General features: G+C 40.5%; 1 protein-coding gene across 3 annotated transcripts in view; it reads right to left on the reverse strand.

Moving 5' to 3' along the window:
* Positions 1 to 741: 741 nt before the first annotated feature.
* The window catches only part of APBA1 (amyloid beta precursor protein binding family A member 1), a 112,597-nt gene continuing 93,401 nt past the window's right edge, over positions 742 to 19,937 (reverse strand). For all 3 annotated transcript variants that reach the window (XM_025202993.1, XM_025202992.1, XM_025202991.1), the window contains 6 exons: positions 18,886 to 19,071; positions 15,185 to 15,364; positions 14,212 to 14,424; positions 7,056 to 7,175; positions 5,769 to 5,909; positions 742 to 5,348 (listed from right to left, as the gene is read on the reverse strand). In XM_025202993.1, the coding sequence (XP_025058778.1) occupies positions 5,277 to 5,348; positions 5,769 to 5,909; positions 7,056 to 7,175; positions 14,212 to 14,424; positions 15,185 to 15,364; positions 18,886 to 19,071 (912 nt within the window). In that variant the 3' untranslated portion in view covers positions 742 to 5,276. The remainder of the gene's footprint in view (positions 5,349 to 5,768; positions 5,910 to 7,055; positions 7,176 to 14,211; positions 14,425 to 15,184; positions 15,365 to 18,885; positions 19,072 to 19,937) is intronic.

The raw sequence follows: 19,937 nt of genomic DNA on the forward strand, positions 1-19,937 counted from the left end.
GGCTGAGCTGATGCCATACCACAAATTAACCTTAGGCAACACAAGTTCCCTAAAGTGCTCTAAAGTGGAGTGCTTTAATCTGATCTGATCTAATCTAAATTAAGTTGTTGCATGATTGGCAACTTTAAAAGTGCTCTGCAGCCATGCAGGTGACAAGGCATGGCCGTAGAGTGCTTTCAGAAGGCTGACTGTGCAACAAACATAACGTCCGCCTGCACCCTGATGCTGCAGACTAGTGGGGTGCCTGTGACTGAGATGGTAAGAATTTCCTTATCCTATCCTGGATCCCAAGGAGGGAGTGCTACAATTCACAACATAATAGACTGTAGAAGAAAACTCCCGTCTCCCATATGAGGGAGATAGCATCTGGGTTGCTCTGGTCTGTATCCAGTACTGGGAAAGGCCAGGTTGGGACTAGTCGGTCAGTAGAGAGCTTTCCTATTTAGAGGTCAAGATGCAGATTTTTAGTCAAGTGCACAAAAAGATTAGCAGACAGTTACATTTGATGGGGGTTGATATCCAGGGAAAAAGAACAAAGGTAAGCCTCCTGCAGAGGTCAAGTTTGTACCATTTACTAAATACTTCTTCCCCTTCCAAGTTTTTTCTCCTCATTCTCCTCTTCCTTTGCAAACTGCAACATTCTCTTTGTTTAAGGTTCCCGGCTTACAACACACATGCTAATTCTATTTTGACAAGTATGTTTTTATTTCATGTTATGTTTACAGTTTCAATGCCTAAAACTGAAAATTCAATTGCTCTTTGACTCACTTCCTGGTCTTTAACATTTTTGCGGATTCAAACATTCATTACAATCTTATGCATGTACAAAGTTCTAAGACGACTCAGATTTTGACTTTGATACTGACTTATTTGCTTGGATTTCTCTCTTTCTCAGGGCTCAGGATGTTTATAAGTTCTACAGTCACCACAGCTGAAGATGTGCGTGGGCCATTCTTTTCAGTCAATCACCAGCACAAAATTTTTGTTTCAAGAATCATAACCTTTACTGAAATACCAACATTAAGTTTTGGTGGTCATTTTCCAAGTTACTTGTGTGTTCCAAGAGACCCTTTGTAATGATTACAATATCTGAAGGGGTGTGTGTGTGTGTGTGTGTGCACGCGCGTGTGTGTGTATGTGTGTGCGTGTGTATGAACTCTCAAATATCCCCAGTTTGTTCTTATTTTAACCTCAAGTAAATTATTTTCTTTCAACTCTAGAACAAACAGTTCCATAAGTCTGTTCTCCTTAAACACTAAGGTCTAAAATGTCTGAATTTTACAATTTGGTTGGGTTAGGGGTTGAAAAACAAAAGACAGAAGACCAAGAGAATAGTTAAAAAGTGGAATGAAAGGATGAGAGAAGATGGTTGATAAGGAGACAAGGTGGTTTTAAGATAAGGCTTACTGATGAAATATACTGTCTGATTAATGTCAAACTTAAAACATTTTTTCTGTCACATTGAAACCATCATCTCTACACTGGTTTTCTTGAAAGATTCATACAACTGGGATTGAGTTTAAAATGAAAAATGAAAACATGTAAGGTGGTGCCACTATAAACTAGCTATTGTTGTACAGCTTAGACGCAACTGGGTAGTTTCTTACCTCACCCCCCCAAAAAAAACCCAACACCCAAACCATGGGTTTAATTCTGTATATAAGATTACTCATGTGCCATTCATTATAAAATGGGAGTGCCAAAGTAGGGTTAGGCATCCGTTACAACAGTGGTAGATTACTTCCAAAATTAGTATCAGTGAAATCTCAGCTTTATTCATGTTGATTTTGTCTTATATTTTATTGTTACAAATCTTACAGACATTGGCGCTCTGTTAAATAAAACGAATGTAGCACAGTAAACACATCACAACAAAATAACTGGCAAAACCCCCAAAAATCAAACCCTCCAAAATAAAAAAATAAAATAAAAATAAAGAGTCAGTCAAACCACTGCAGCTGCATTACAGAGAGAGGGTCAGAGACCTGTGACAAAAAAAGTCAGAGGAATTACATTCAGTAGATGTGCAGTATCAACATTCCAGGCTCACGTATATTATATATATATATTTATATTTATATATAGAGATCATTGAGTTTAGTGTTTACAAAGAACAATATTGTTACAAATACAATACTATACTTTTCCCAACGCTTTACAATAATTTCTATTCACCCTCTTTACAGAACAATAGTACAACTTCATATTCTAGGTACTGTGCTAAATATATACAAGAGAGCTCACCCACGCTGCCATCTTCATAAACTCGTTTCATTTAGAAAAATAAAAAACCCCAACAAAACCAAACCAAAATACTGCACTCAAGAAATGCTAGCCAAGCCTTAAATAATAACCGAGATTCAGACAAACAATTGTGAAACTTGCTAATAAAAGTAAAAAAAGACGTTTCCATCCTTATTGTAAACACTGACGAGTTAGGAATTGTGTAGCGAGCAAGGAAGGGACAACTTTGCAGACCTTTCTCAGAAAAGAGGGAATGTAAAATGGCAGAGTTTTCCTTTGAACCAGGGAGAATTTCACTCACCAAAAACACTTAGAACTGGAGCATAGTATCTTTTAAATATCAGTGGAAAAATATACTTGAGTAGTTTCATCTGTCCCTTTTGAGTTCATATTTTTTCTTGAAACGGTCTTTCCCTTTGCAAACCAAAACTGTTTGCTTCCAAGACTATAGATGGGAGTGCATGCATCTCTTTTTGTTAGAATCTTAACAAAGCCTATTGTAACAGAACAACTGAAATTCTACACTAGGATTAAACCCTGCAAACACTCACCTGCTTAACTTGACTCACATATGTAGTATGAATGAGCATACTACACGTGTAGAATGAATGTGTAGTATCAATGGTTTACTTGGGTGGTTCGAGATAAATGTATGTTTTTAAGACAGGGGCTTTGGATTTTAGAAATCATTCATTGTTTCAGCCATATGTTTACTGAGGTACTTTTGTTTACTGAGTCAATAGAAAGATCCTCCAGTGGGACCTCCATTGTTATTGTTCTGGGTTGGACAGACTCGCAAATGACAAATTAGCAAGGGTTAACATGGCTGGGACTCAAGAATGGGGTATCTATGCCTTTAAGAGTAGCTTTTCACTTAACCGATTTATGGAAAGGCTGCACTGTATATAATCATCTAAATTATACATGGTATATATCATATTTACATATATTACTATATATATGGGAAATTATGAAAAATGTTGTTTATATGATCCTCATAAACCAGATGCCTAAAATTGTAACTCTATATCATTCACAATCTAGCTGTATGAGTCTGATGGCAGAGGTATATACTAACCAGGAATATCAATACCATTCTCTTGTGAACTTTGCTTTTCCAGAGATTGGGATTAAATGATATAATAAGAAAAAACACAGTAAATCAAATTATTATACACATGTACTTTTACACAAAAACATATTTACTTACTACAATAGTTTATGCACCATTCCAATAGCTCCCTTTTTTACTGCCACTTGAAATTGAAAAGCTATTTTTTCTTCACTCATCCCATTGTTTTGGACTTCTGACAATAGATGGTAACCAACTGATCAAATAAAGGCAGTTTTCATGGCTCACCTATCAGAAATTCACACCTTTGTATATTTATATATACCCATAAAATTGCTGGAGACAATTCTCAATGTCATTTCCAGTCTATAACCATGTTGCTTATATTGCACAGTCCATCCTTCATTAAATGAGAAATAAATGGTTGTGACCATCATCCCACACTCAAAAAAGAAGAATGGGATTTTTTTTCTGGCTCCTGTGATTTTATCACATTAAGTCTTTGCATAAGACGCAGCAAAAACGGAGCTTTAAATTCAAGGCATTAGATCAGTTTAAATTTCTGGTTCTATTTGAGTGTAAAATGTTCCTACATAGCTCTAATGGAACATAGCTACATAGAAGGGAGTTCTCTTCTTTTGGAGGAAAAAGAGTTGCTCCGTCTTGTTCTTTTACACCCTCCCCCCCAAACACAAAAGTTAGTGACCACTCAAATCCTTGGCTTCATGCAGCCCTACTACAACATTTCTTCTTTGTACAAGTGCATATAGTACATACACATACCCATTAAGTGTCATACATGTAGAGAACCTAAAATTAACTTGTATATAAATTACAAAATAAATTAATTTCATCCCACTCCCCCCCCCACTATCTCCCCCCCACTGTTACCTAGTTCATGACTCAGAGAAAAAAGTTGTTAAAATAAGACAGTCTTTGGACCAAAGATATGTTAGAACTGACGTAGAGTAGCAAAACTACTTAGAACTATGTGCAGACCTATTCTTTTAAACTTTATAAAAATCATGTACACACATCTTAAAAATGTAGATACACCAACCACAACACATGCTCCCATGTATGCCAATAAGAAATTCAATTTAGATTTTCAATGTAAGCCCCCCAAAATATAGCTGGATATTAATAGATCACTTCCTCTATTCTTAATCTCTGAAATTGAAGGGGAAGGCGATGCTAAAGACATGCTATACTTAAATACAAAGGCATTTTTGGAGGGGTTAGAGCTGAAAGCTCAGATACTTTTGGGACCAAACAGTGAAAGTGCATCTCCAGTACTTCCTAGTGTGGGCAAAGCAACTCTTACATCTTTCAGCAACTTATAAACCACCTTTGTGGTCATTTTATCCTGAAGAATGAAGATAGAAGAAAATAAAAGATGTGTATTTGAAAGATGAATTTGTCACATCCTCATTTACTCACTCACTCATTCTTCACAGGCAATTAACTCTTAATTTAAGGCAAAAATTTCCTCCTGGTTTTCTGTTCTCCCTATATGCACTAAGCTCGTTGCTGCTAATGTTAAATGCAGCACATACAGGGATAACAGTGTGAGTCAAAATCATCTATGCGGAGTCCAAGAGGAAAACTTTACCCTATGATTTGATTTGTTTGGTAAAGCGAGCTTTCTAACTTAGTAACACTGAATGTACTTAATCGTCAAAGTATGGCCATAGAAATATAATTGCTCATGTATTGAAGCAGTGTAGTCAGTCCTTAGTTGTTCTATTCTGTGAGGAATTACATAAAGCTTTACTCATAAAGAGACGCAACAAAAAACGTCTCATGGATATTGTTTTTCCTGGACGCAACAAAATGTTGGAGAGAGAGAGAGAGAGAGAAAGAGAGATGTCTCTGGAGACACAGAAATGCAGCACTAGAAACACAACCACTAGTGAGGAACAACATCCTCCATGCACATTGTGAAGATGAGGTATGGGCCTTAGATGTAAACTGGCTGCTCCTGTGCAGTCAACAGTCTGTACATGGCAGCTGGCATGGTCTTCATGTGAATCTGAGGGGAAACAAAATCAGGTTAAGCAAACCTCCTCATGCACGTGCTGCAAAGCCTTGGCAATAAAAGGATGTGGATAATCTCTTGTTCAGGATCTATACTGTGTCTACAGAAGGAACTGAGCAGAGAAGGGGGAGGAAGTAGCTTTAATGACATGACACAGTAGAGATGAAGAGCATGAGTGTTTTCATGCCTGCCTCTACTAAAATTCACTGGGCTGGATACTCAAAATATTTCGAGCTCTCACAAACCTTACCAACAGGTGCTCAGGACTTCCATACTAGACACTGTATAAAAATAATAAAATAAGCCTTCCTGTTTAGTTCTGCGCTTTTCCAGCATTTACATGTGGATGACAGGACAGAAAAAGAAACAATGCTGAGACCTGGAATATCATCTTAGTGTGCTGCCAGCTCCTACCTCACCAACTGCATTGGAGAGAATGTGAACAATTTTCTCATGGGGCGTTGCTACAACACTTTGTCCATTGATTTCAATGATCCGATGACCCACTCGGACTCCTCCTCGCTCTGCTATGCCTCCTCTCATAAGGCTACAGATCTTGAAGAGAAAGAATAATTTTACCAGTGTTAAACATGTTAAACCATGAAAAAGAGCGACTTTAGCCTCTGCATTTGCCCATCAATGACAGATGACGCATTCCAAACTTATAGGCATTAGTTTCCAAGAACATGTTAAAAATAATAAAATACCATCCCAGAGTACAATGTATAGCAGCGATTCCCAACCCCAGGTTGCAACCTAAATGAGGGTTGTGGGGGCAATGCCAGTGGCGCTGCACAGAAAAGACGAGCTGTGCCGCATGCCAGGAGCTCCCTTACTCCTGGGCTGCCGCCGCACTCCACTCCCAGCAGCGGGGCATGGAAAAAGAAAGGTTGCGAGCTACTGATGTCTAGTGCCAGAATATTTATTACAAAGTGTGTATAAAGATTATAAAAAATAATCAAAAAATTTCCAAGACAAAAGAAGATGGGCACTGAAAACTACAGTCCATTCAGACACTGGTATTTTTATTATTTAGATGACTGGGTAGGTCTATAGTATTTAGAATTTCATTATTTACAATAAAAGAAAAATCAAAGACAGCTGCTCTCTTTCTTTCAATAACATATAATAATTCAGTCAGACACACCAATGATGCAGACTGTACACTGACTACTCCAGGGATTCTCAACCAGGGTGGCATCCTAGGGTGCTGTGAGATCCTTTGAATGGTGCCGTGAGATGTGAGTAGCTATGCATATAAGTGCAAGCTCAGGCTTATCTCTGTCTGGCTGATTACCTGCCCCCATGGCCCTGCACCCCTTCAAGGAAGCAAGCAGTGTAATATATTAAATGGTTTTTGAAATTGGGTGCCACTCAATTCAAAAAAGTTGTGGAGAGGTGCCTCAAGTCCAGTGAAGGTTGCATCAAACCCAGGAAGGTTGAAAACCACTGGCCTACTTTGAAGGTCCTGCTTACTCCTCTAGTAGACTGATACTCTATTTCAGAACTAACAACTCTTTTTTGTCTTTTGTTGGCAAGAAGGAATTAGTTCAATTAACTGCTGAAGAAAGAAACATGTTGATTGTCTTGATCTTTCATTTAACATGCATGCATAGCTCTTGGCAAGTTGAAATGTCAGGGGAAAAAAGCCACGGATATGCAAATAACAGTACAAAACTAAAGATATTGGAAGCTACTTACAATCCCATTTTGTACACTGAAGCCCAACTGGTATCTGAGGTCAGGCCTCCTGATCAAGACAGTGGTTACTGGAGGACATCTTACTATGTTCAGCTTAACCCGGGACTGGTTTTTCAAACCCTTTAAAAATATAATACCATGAAAAGTTTGGTTGTAGATATGCTGAGACAGATTTAAACTGGCATTGAAAAAAGCAATAGTTTCAGTGTTATTTCCCCGTTAACATTTAATCAGTTTGCTACATATGCATCCTTCTGAAACAGGACCCTTAATTAAGTACCAGACACAAGCAATAAGACAATCCTGTGAAATGAGTGAAACACTGTCAACCTCTGCTTGTCAACAACTTTGACAGAGTCATCTTAAACTGCCAAGAATTCAGACTTCCTATAGGCAATTTCTTTACTGTGGAACACAGAATGTTGTTCTACAGGAAGCAGAGAAAAGAAAAAGAGACAAACAGCAGAGAAAAGAAAAAGAAGTAGGTTTGTGCAAGTAAGCAGAAAACTACCACACAGTCTGCTATGAAAATTAAGTCTTAAATATGCAATTTTTTGCCCTGATTACTAGGGTTGTGTGAAATGGCTATCTTTCATTTCCATTTTCGATTCAGCTGTTTCGGAGGGACAATGATTTGTTTCGGTGTTTCAGATCACTGTTCCATTTTTATTTATCCAAATCTGTTTTGGAGTTTCAGTGCTGTTTCGGTGCTGATTCAGAGACTTAAATATGCAATTTTTAAAGTCTTAAATATGCAATAGGATAGCTGCATAAAGCAGCTTTCCTGGTTGCAAGTATTCAATTCAACGAGCAGAATTCTTGCCCATTATCATTTGTATAAGCAATGCTTATATTTCACTTTGAAATTTGGGAAAAACAAAATAAAAACAGAAAAAAATAATAAAACTGAAGATAACTATCTCTGTCATACCTTTATATAATTCAAAGTCCTCAGAGCTCTTTCCTACAGATTAATACTAGTGGTAGGTTTATGTATCTTGTTTTACAGTGCTCAAAACATATTTATCTGCACTTAAATACAGCCTTTCATAGGTGATGCATAGGGGGGGCACGGGGGGGGCACAGAGTGCCCCCCCTGAAATTGGCTCCACTATGTCACATGCGGAAGTGCCGGCACTTCTGCTGCCACTGCACTGCCAGTGCACTCGGCGATCGGCTGCTAGGGGACACCCCCTCCCCTGGTCGCCAGCTAGCCACTGGGGGACCACCCTCTCTGGTTGTGTCCCACTGCATTGGTGCCCCCCCAGACTCAGGAGGCACCCATGCAGTCTTCTGCCCAAGCAATGCACAGGACAGGCAATATTTTCAATATACCAAGCAAGCTATGAGCAAAGACAACCTCCAAGAAACTCATCCTACCCCAAAAAGAATGCTACATCAACATGCAAGAAGGCGAAGACTATCTTATCAACATACTGATACCTGCCTTTGACTTCATTACACAAACAAAAGAGTGAAATCTTGGACTTACTGAAGCCAATGGGATTTTTCCCCACTGACTTTAACAGAGCTGGGATTTCACCCATTATCTGAAAAGTTCTTATTTGGAGTGGGAATTATGCTAACCTCCCTATGTCTCTTCCATACAGTTTTCCCTGTTGCTTTTGCTGATTATATGGTTGCTTTATTGGGACATTCTAGCTAGTATGGAATTCCATTTCCATGAAGTAGAGGAATCAAAAAGGAGTAGAGGGAAATCTTCATTCACAGAATCTGTACGGGGAAAAATAGTTCCTGTAGCACACAGGAAAGAAGGGGTACATTCTCTTTTGTCGAATGTAACTGACCTGCTTTTCTTCAGAGATCAGGTTAATTTGGGGAGAGTTAGTACTTCTGCTTTAATGCAAATGGGGAAGACGCTTACCATCGACTACTAGTATTATCCATTTCTGTGTAAGGTTCTTTTAGTTGTGCCTATTTATCTGTTCATAGACATAGAATCATAGAAGTAGGGTCGGAAGGGACCTTGTAGGTCTTCAAATCCGCCCCCCTGCCTGGGCAGGAGAGAAACTGGGTTTAAGTGACCCCAGCCATGTAGGCATCGAGCCACTTCTTAAAGACCCCCAGAGTAGGAGCCAGCACCACTTCCCTTGGAAGTTGGTTCCAGATCCTAGCCGCCCTAACTGTGAAGTAGCTCCTGCGGATGTCTAATCTGAACCTACTCTCCAACAACTTGTGGCCATTATTTCTTGTTATCCCGGGGGGCGCTGGGGGAAAACAAGGTCCCCCAAACCCTTCTGGTCCCCCAATAACACCTCTCCACTGCAAGAGAAGTTTCTCCTTGTTAGCTCACTCATCCCAAGTCAAAAGCTGGGACTTGAACTTGGATCTCCCACGTGGTAGGCAGAAACACTGCCACACAGTCACCAGTGCTGACATAGCCCATTGGTCTTTCCAAAATGAAGGGAACAAATGAGAGATGTTATTCAGTTTTTCTACTCATATACAAATGCAATAAAATGTGATTTAAAACCATCTTGAACTTTTTCCTCTATTAGAATGAAGAAACGAGTCTGGTCACACTCAGTTTGATCGTAAGTTGGGAAATGGGTGATTACTTAGTTTATATTTAACACGGAAAGATCCATAGAGCCATCTCACTCTCCTACCCAAGACGCTCTATTTTCCTATCTATGCATCTAACAGTCCATTAATTTCCAGATCAGTTAAACACATAAACTCAGGACTGAGGGGACAAACTGTGGAGGACGTCAACTGCCAAAGCATTTCACCTTTGGTTTCCACACAGCACTATGCTCCGCTCAGCTCATTAATCAAGGTTGGCTGCAAGTGGCGAGGCTGCTCTGGGAAGCAAAGACGGCAAATGAAAATGAGATTATGAAGTCAGAAGAGGCAGTTCCAAGCCATCTGGTCCTCACTGGAACACAAGGCCTGAAATCTCTTTTTGCTCTACTCCATACCATACATTCGGTGGCTGCATTTTATTTACCATGTGTACTGCAGTACCCGTATTAAATGACTGCTTATTTACCATTGAACAATTTGCCTTCAGGACAACATGTACAGTAAAGACCAACAGAAGCTACCCATTTTGCATTTAATCATGGCTACAATACTAAGTATGCAACTGCACTGTGTTTTTCGTATGCTTTAGAAAAACAAACAAAACATCTTAAGTGACCCTTAGTAATCTCCAGATTTCCCGGATACAATGTATCTTTCAAACTTGTGAAGTTTACAATATCTTATGTCAGGAATTTTGGTTAGAAAAACTCTTGCATTTGATCTAACTAATGATTCAAACAGTTCAGAAAATGGGCCAAGATGAAAGAAGCATAGGACCATTGTTGAATACATCACCACACTGGAAAGTTTCTTGGTAGCTCTGTCAGCTAGCAATTTGTTTATGATTGATTAATAATGAGAGTTTAGAAATCTAAATAAAAAATCTAATGTAATGATGATAGTTCTATGCCCTCTTCATAACATATCAAAGAATTTTTGCAATTGATCATAAGATCTTACACAACCTCTGACTGTGTTTTGACTGTTTTTTACCTTTATGTGATTCAGAACTGATGGATGAACAGCTCCTAATCAGTGTGCTGCTCCTTATGGCAGTCTACAAGCCATCTTCTCATTTAAAAGGGCACAATTAATAACTACCAGTTCCTATGACAACAGCTGAATGTGGCAGTGAGAAAGGAATAGAAATATATGTCAGAACAGTTCCTCTGGAGCTATGAGACAGCTGTGTTGCCTTGTATGAGGAAGCAGGGAGTTTCTCAAGACAATATTGCAGCAGTCCATTTGCAATGGCTCTGAAGGAGGAGTGAAAATAATTCTAATTTTGGAGATAACATAGGATTAATATCCTATGTTATCTCCAAAATTAGAATTAGAACCAACATGGCAGGTTTGAGAACATTAAGGATTTTGATAATAACATGGGAAAGACCTTCTTAAGTTAGACGGTTATTTTTTGCTTTTTTTTTTTTTTTTAAAGCATCTGAACCTTTTTGTGACAGCAACATTCCCAAGAGAAACAAGGATCTTTTTTTCTGTCAACCCTCTTTCCAATAAGAAATAAAGAGAAAGCAGTTTTTGCCTTCAATATCCTTAGCAGTCACACCATTAGCAGACATTAACAGGACATGCTGAGTAAGGCCCTGATTACTAGGGCTGTGCGAAAAGTCTATCTTTCATTTCCATTTCGGATTTGGTTGTTTCGGAGGGACAGTGATTTGTTTCGCTGTTTCGGATCACTGCTCCATTTCAATTTGTCCGAATCTGTTTCAGAGTTTTGATGCTGTTTCGGTGCTGATTCAGAGACTTGGATCAGCTGGGGAGAGGCAGGCACAGCCAGGCGGCTGCAGGTTCTCTGCAGCTCCTCCAGCTGTGCCTGCCTTCTCTCCGGCCCCCCCGGCGTGCCCTGCCTCCCCCCGGGCAGGGGGAGCGGGGGGAGAAGCCCCCATGGGTGCCCTGCCTGGCCCCAGCCTCCTGGCACTTAAAACATAAAAAAAAAAAAGCTCTGCACTCACCATCTGTAGCAACAGTGATCAGGGCCTCTGAGGGCTCGTGGCAGAGCCTCCCTGCACAGCACGTGGCAGTGGGGAGCAGTAGGGATCACCCCCTCCCTGCCTGGTACCCACACAGCAGCTGTCCGATGGTGCGGGTGCAGCGTGGCTCGGCAGGGTGCTGCACACTGTCTGGAGCTGAGGCAGCTCCGGCAGTCAGTCGGAGTCCAGCACCGTTCAGCCCCAGCTCCCAGATAGCGTGCAGCGCTCCGCTGAGCCGTGCCGCACCCATGCCATGGGGCACCTGTCACACGGGTGCCAGGCAGGGGAGGATCCCCGCTGCTCCCCACTGCCCTGTGCTGTGTGAAGAGGCTCTGCCATGAGCCCTCAGAGGCCCTGATCACTGCTGCTACATCTGGTGAGTGTGGGGCTTTTTTTTTTTTTAAACAGTGCTGGGAGGCTGGGGCCAGATGAGGGATGGGGCTGGTCAGGGCAACCACGGGGGCTTCTCCCATGGCTCCTCCGGCTGCGCCTACCTCTGCCCTAGTGTGGGGAGCTGTGGGAGAAGCCCCCATGGCTGCCCTCCCTGGCCCTGTCGCCCACCCAGCCCCAGCCTCCCGGCACTTTCAAAGGAGGGCTGAGGGGCTGTGCCAGACTATTGCCAGGGGGCACCTCTGAAACATTCCGAAACACTTTGGATGGTTCCGTTTTGTTTCAGATTCAGTGTTTCAGGTGCCGAAATGGGCCAAAACACTTCTGAAACAAAATGGCTGCTGAAGTTTCTCACAGCCCTACTGATTACACACTCACCCTGGTAAAGCTTTCCTCTGGGCTGTGCCACCTCTCCTGAATCTATTCTCCTGACCCTCAGGGTATGCTGTAAGTCACTGCCAGCAAAGCCTAACCAAGGGGCAAATGAGCTCCAAACATGAATGCCTAACCGAATGAAAATTATGGGCTTGGAATCCACGTTTAATGAAAGCCCAGGAAGAGGAAACAACTGACTAGATCCCTACAATTTCAGATTTATTTCTAGGTGCCAGACAAAATTATGAATTTTTCTCCCAGGAAACTATACTGCTTTTACCAGGGTTTGAAGACGGAGACAGTAATTGGTGTTCTGATTTGAACCCATTAAATGTAGACTTGCAGGGCTTGTTACCTCAGATATTTCTATGCAACTGCCTAGGTAAAGAGTTTTCATTTTCTGAAACAAATAATTTAAGTCTTCTTAACATTTTTTTATTCAAATGGTCAAACACACACCATTCACAGAGACGAGATGGAAGGGGCAGGAAGACATTTACTTTATGGATTGCTACACACAAAGGATTCAGTCCAAAATAGACAAACAAATAGACAATTAACAAGCCACCTGGCAGGAATGAGAAAAAAATATCCAATTTTACCAAGTATATTGCTAGGCTGATTTAGAGAAAGATTTCTAGCACCAGATTATGAGTGCCTGTAGACATGCGGGGACACTGCCCCTATGCACTGTAACTACAGTGCATCGGAGCAGTATACTGAAGCGTGCTAATTACTGTGGGCCAGCAGCATCCGTCTCATGTATTCAGTGTCCTGACACTTCCAAATGGCAGTGGGGGCGCTTCAACTAAAGCTCATCGAACGAGCTTTAGTTAAAGTGCCCCTGTCGCCATTTTGAAGTGTGGGACACTGAATACACAAGACACTACAGGCTCTTCAATTAGAGCGGCTCTTGGAGTCGGTCTAATTAAAGTGCCCCCCACCCCCACCCCCGGAGCATGCCCTGCCTTATGTTCCTACATACTCTGCAGTACAGCAACTGTACAGTAGGTGTTTATTCCAATAAATACCCCTGAATCCAATTTTGAGGAATTGATGACATTCTCAATTGATGCATCTTTTCCCCTCCCTGGAACACTGATGTTTGAATGCCTGCTCTATTATACACAGCCATTGCCCTACAGGCTCTTCTTTTCCAGTTGACTTGCCTGCTTTTTGCAATTACATATTCTCATGTCAATTAGACAGCACACTCCCAGTTATACGGCTGCAAGTGTAGTGAAGTTAAGAAAACAAATTACACCTCAAAATATCTACAAATTAACTCCATGCTTACATAAAAGACAAATATGATTTAAATAATTTGGAAAGAGAAAATGAATCAATTCTTCAGTTTGCTATATTTGTTTTTATCAGTCACATTACCATGGGACAAATCCCCAAACCCCTTCTGTCAGTCCTTACTCAAGCAAAGCTTCAAATCAGCTTCAGTGGAAGTTCTGCTCAAAGTTACGGCAAAAATATTTATGCCTTCAGGATTTGACCCTTGCTCCTGAATACTTCTGAACCTTGTGAAGGATGAACCAAGCAGCACAAATGATAGCAGACAGGGAAAGATGAGGTCAAGGCTTTATTCTCCAATCCTTCACAGACTTCCTGTGTGACCTTGGGTGAGTCGCTTTCTCTTGCACTTTCATTTCATAATCTGCAAAATAGGGATGGTGACTTTTCCTCTCTCACAGGGGCAAGTAAACTTGTGAAGGGCTTTCAGATCATGGATCCTACTATAAAATGTATATTAAGAAGCACGGGTAGATAACAGAATCTTTAATTTTAAAACCTTCACATTCTACTGCTGTTCCCATACAATTTAAAAATATTCTCTGTACCTTTATAATGCTCTGGCATGTTGAGAGAGGTAAGCCCACCAAGCTGGTACCATTAATTGACATGATCTGGTCTCCTATATTTAGCTTTCCAGACTTCTCTGCTGGTCCTCCATGCATCATGTTGGCTATAATAACTGTGGGTAAGATGGATCCCCAGCCAGACTCCACAATCACCACACCTAGAATTTCTCCCTTCTGCTTTTCAATGTAGACCTGAATCAGGAGTTAAAAATACAATTTCACATCCTTCTAAGATCTGAAACAGTCAGTGTTCAAATATGTGCAGACCTCCACCCTCTCCCTCACTTTGTCTCCTTCCCAATCCAAGGCAAAAATAATGAGACATGAATCAACAATTCTGTAATTCAGTCCTAATGTGAGATAAATTGGTCTCTTACATAAGAAGCCTTTGCCTCATAATAGTCACATGCACATAATAAACCTCATGGGTGTATAGCAAGGAATGATGGTGGGGGTAAACTTTCAGGATGAAGCATAATCAGAGATTGAAAGCACTAGTTCCTACAGATTGGGAAGCAATAACTTGCTCACTGAAATGGTACACTGGTTCATCTGAATTAATAAAACAAGCAGAAAATGTATAGAACTTTAAAACAAACCTGGTGACAACTGCTCTCACCCACCACAATGTCTCCATAAAATTTATGTTGTTTACTGTATTAACAGTTTGTTTTAAGCCCACAGCACTGATGTGCAATGTCCCATGTGTTTGAAAACTGTTTGGTAAAAGAGCACAGAACAGATGGGAAATCAGTTTAATGCTGATAAATTTAGGGTTCATTGTGTACTCTTAGAACTGAATTGCCACAGGGTATCCTACCAGGGAAGAGGATGTTCTGTCCTAATGAAGTCATTTGTGGGAAACTCTAATGGTTTTCTAATTGTTACCAGCACCGGGCTGCATTTGGGACCGATGAGCCTAATATGCTGTTATGAGAAGAATGGCACATACATCTTTGCAGTTTTCAGACTTGGAAAAATGGATCAGGTCATCGTTGTACATGTCCTGGGTATTGAGCAGGTCACTGTACTCCTTCTGGCTTAGGTCTTCTGGATTTATTCCATTTGCTCTCAGAAATTCCTGGTAGGCCACGCTAAATGCTTGGCCTATGGACTGAGCAATCAGTTGTGCCTAGAGTGATTTCCAAAGAAAAGAGAAAAAAGTAAATAAAACATGCAGCATCAAAAAATGATCTTGCTCCCCCATTTTAATCATGCTGAAAATGGTCCCTACCTGGTAATAGTTAAACATTTTGCATCTATTTGAAAACTTTTTCCCATAGTAACAATCACACACACAAAATCAAACATTTTCTCTTCAGCCCATTTAGTTAATTCAGCAAGGCAAGCATTTTCAAATGAAAAATAAGAATAGAAGGCCCTTCTTTTACTGAAGGGAACTGCTAAACTAACCATAAAGGTAGCTGAACTTGAAAGAGGAATGTGTAGAGTAAGTACATTAGCTCTCAAATGATTCTGCCTTCTAGCCCAAGCCATTCCACCCATTTATAAGCCAGCTGTATGTGAAAATATTTAATGGAAAAAGACAGCAGGCCGTAATTGTTGCCTCAGTTTATCTCAGGACTGAAAGGATCTTAAACTACTCTCAATCTGGAGCTGGATTCCACTAGTAACAATAGATGGTCACTGGCATTTAAAGGGGTGCTGTAGCAGTTACATATATGCTAACTTGTTGGGCTGGATTTTTCAGGAGTTTGACTGCTATGTAGACAATAAAACAAAGATCCTGGGAGCCAAGCTTTTACAGAAGTCTGTTCCCCATTACAGATGGAGAACATTTGGAAATCTGATGCTGAGCTCTTTTAAAAGTTTGGCCTATATTAACCGTTTAGTCTCCATTGCCCAAGATTATCTTAGTAGAAGTTTTAAAAACCAAATCTATTTCTCTGATTGCTTTTTTTCCCATTTAAGCATTTACTTCCTCTAGTGTTCCTCAATAGATTAGAACTATTGAAAATGGAGACAAATTTTATCAACTACTCATTGTTTGCTGATGTAATGATTGCCAGTTAATTCTTGTATAGATTAAGATCATTTTAAAACTAAAACTTTTGGAGCTACTTAACAGTCCTTGTAAAGATAATGTCCACAAGACCATACAGATTTTTGCACTAAAAATTGTAAGCTAATACAACCTTTGGAATGACAGGGCTCTTTGCTGCCAGAAGACAGAAAGTTGAAGCCAAGATGATCCTCCATATGCAAGAAGCAAGGGTTTGTTTTTTTGGTGATATCTTTTATTGGATCAACTGTATCATTGGAAGGGAGATATTAGATAAGCTTCCAGGCAGGAAGCGGGGAGGGCACTTTGTGCCCAAAAGCTTGTTTCTCTGTTTCTGCTTCTCACAGGTAAAATGACATTTTGGTTCTAACTTTTCACTAACACAATTTTTTCTGATTTTCGAGGTACTACTTTTTGTCAGATATTGAGACAGTGTCTATAGAATTGCTCATGACTGAGGACAGCTAATATTATTTCTTCAAATGTTTCAAAATATTTTCAAAGACCTGCCAAATTGACTAAATGCCAACATAATTTTGGATCTCCTGACTTTCAGGGCTTTTCAAGCTAATGTTTACTGGCGGGAGGAGCTTGAGCATTTCCACAAACATGAAAAGATTTAAACCACACTAGGTGATGCCAGGGACATCAGAAGGGGAGTACCTAATCCAAAGAACCCCTGAAAAAAAGGAAAAGGAAGATCTATCCAGACTTCTATTTTCATAAGGCTCCAGCCTGTGGCTGTGTGATGCCACTATGCCTGGTTAAATAGACCTTTACTTTCTTTGCACCATGAACAACATTCATCACTAGACACATATACAACAGTCTCTAATGAGTCAAGAAACCCAGTGATGTTAGAGAGATGAGCACCTCCCCCCCCTCTCCCCCCCCAAACACTGGGTAATACTTTCAACCACACATCAGTTTCCTTAAGCTGAATGAAAGTACAGAGTTGTGACTCTCATTCTGTATAAGAATCATCTTTCTGTGTTGGCTTTTTTCTGGTACTAACTGGATGCCTCGACATGTTTTGCCCATGTATTTCTTTTTCACTCCAGCAGGTGACTGGTAGTGGGACAGAGTGAGCACATCTGGATAAAACCCACAGACTATCTGTGAACAGTGCCTGCAACTAGTTTCTCAAATACCTCTAACACATCCTTAACTTAAATAACTTTGCTGTCTGAAATATCTCACATGTACATGTTTCATGAGGTGTTTGAATTCTGGGACATTATTATTTTCACTTAGATTTTGGTTAGCTGATTAAGCACAATTTTGAACTCTACTGGAAAATCTCCTACAGAACTCTATGAATGGCATGGTAGCAAAGAAGAGAGATAGGCTTTTGCCTAACCGCATGTAATTTAGGCAGGCTTCCTCAAATGACATCAGAGCTGTCTTCTAAATGTTAATTTCAACTTTGGAGTGATTCGACACTCCCTTCGTCAGCCTTTGACTGACATATCAGGTGCCACAGGGACTTATAAAATCCTAGAACTTGGGTGGGGTTGACAACAAACAAAGTTTTACTCCCTTCTCCAAATCTTATGGAATCATATTTTATTTTAAATGAATGGGAAATGAGACCAATTGATGACTTGTTATTAAGCCATTTAATTTGATTTACTTAAGTGCTTTATTGTCTTTTGGTTTTTGTTATTCAAATTAGTTTAAAATATTAAACTGGAACTTGTGTAGGCTGGTATTTCTTTCGCAGTTACTTTGGCTTCAAACAGCAAGGACAGCAGAGTAGATAAAATAGATCATTCAATTACCCCTCTACATTGTGAAGTCACAACATAGGTTTATGAAATAGTTATTCATCTGCTCTGAGATGTCTGCATGCAGGGCATTTAAGAAATGTATACACAATATTATTGATTGGGTTTCCTAAAATGCTTTTAATATTTCTTTCTCAACTCCAGTATCCACAATAGATCACTTCTGCAGCATGAATCTATAGTCCTAATTACAGTGCTCATGGCTATGAGTCCCCTCTAAAAATCACTTGTTATGAGAGATGTTCACTCTCAGGAGCAGATCCTGCATTGCTGTAAAGTGAATATGATATTAACCATTTTTTTGTGGATCAGCCCCTCAATGTCTACGGAAAGTGTTGCATTGAGAATGAAAAGAAAGATAAATTTAAAAACAATGAGAACTGCTTCTTATAAATGGGGGCTCTTTGTGAATTTTGAAAGCCAAAAGTTAAAGCCCAAAATAGGAGGGGGGGCATTCCTCTTTTCAGACCGATTATTATTACGCATGTAAAAAATATGCGGGACCATCTGTGAGAGTTCAGTTCTATTTAAAATGCTTCTTATATTCTCAAAGGACATTTTTACACGCGTGTGTCGCAGCGCTGGGCTCTTTGAAAAGGTGGCGGTGTCTTGGAGGTGCTTCAGTTTAAAAGCGCACTGATGTCATTTTCTGCGCACTGACGCACATTTTGCCGCTTGTACAACTGCACGTGGCACAGTGCAGTTCGCCTCAGTTTGTGTGTGGAGCAGACTCAATTAATCGAGTCTGCTCTGAAGTGGCGGATTTCCGGAGCGTTGCTGGAAAAAAAGTATGTGTGTAAGTGCCCAAAGACAGTAACATTGTGTAATAAAATAATTCCTTACATCCTCGGATTCAAAGACATGGCAAATCATTTTGTATTGCCTCTTTCCATCCTGGGAAGGGTGAGATGCCTCCACATTGTCCTGGGAATTAGATCGTGGCATTCGCCTACGGGCCATCAGTACAACAATATTCCCAATATCTGCTATGTAGGAAATAGTCCTCAAAGGATGATCCATCATAGTTTCCTGGGGAAAAGAAATACTAAGATCAGTGTCTGTTTTGTGCAATTACTCACCATACTTGCGGTATTATGAAAAAATACAAATGACATATTAAGAACAACTGGAATTATATATATATGTACAGAATAACTTCTTTGTTTCTTCTAAAATAGGGACCAGCAAAAGGAAGTGGCAGCTTCTATTTCACTAAATGAACCAAATCTCCTATTTTTTTTAATTAATGCTACTATGTCTGAGGTGAAACAACCTCAAAGACAAAGACCCAGTTTTGAGGGTTTAAACCTGCACTACATACAGAGGACTAAAGATGTCAATTTAGCCATCAAAGCCAAGCTTTTTTAAAGTAACCTGGTGATAAACGACACTGAGCAAATTATGGCATCAGGCTATCTGAAACGAGGTAATATGAACTGTTTAGTTTAAATAAGAATCTCAGCAGCAGGTCTATTTCATCTGTTCTCAATGGCTGCATCCAGATGAGCTCAGCCGTGTGGTATGTGGCGCTGCAGACACCTCTGCGGCGCCACATACTGCGTGTTCAGCTGTTTTCTGAACTGCAAGGGATCAGGGCAGGGTTTTTTTTTGGACTCCTGGATATCCAGAGGTAAAAAAAAAACTACTAAAAAAAATGCAGAGTGGAGCATGCAAAGGTAGCATGCGCCACTCAAAATCGGAGCCTGGCTGGCTGGTGCCATGCTGCAGCTGCTGGCCAGGCTCCAAGCAGCAAGATCGCTGCTACTGCAGCCCCAGGAGGCCCCAGGACATCAGCTAAGGCTGCTGGGGCCATCCCAGTGCTGGCCCCAGCCTCCCCTAGCCCTTCTGGAGCAACCTGCTGTGGGCCAGAGTATGTGTGGCACGGGTCTTCCTCA

This window comes from Alligator sinensis, unplaced genomic scaffold (assembly GCF_000455745.1).
Source record: "Alligator sinensis unplaced genomic scaffold, ASM45574v1 scaffold308_1, whole genome shotgun sequence".
Lineage (NCBI taxonomy): Eukaryota > Metazoa > Chordata > Crocodylia > Alligatoridae > Alligator > Alligator sinensis.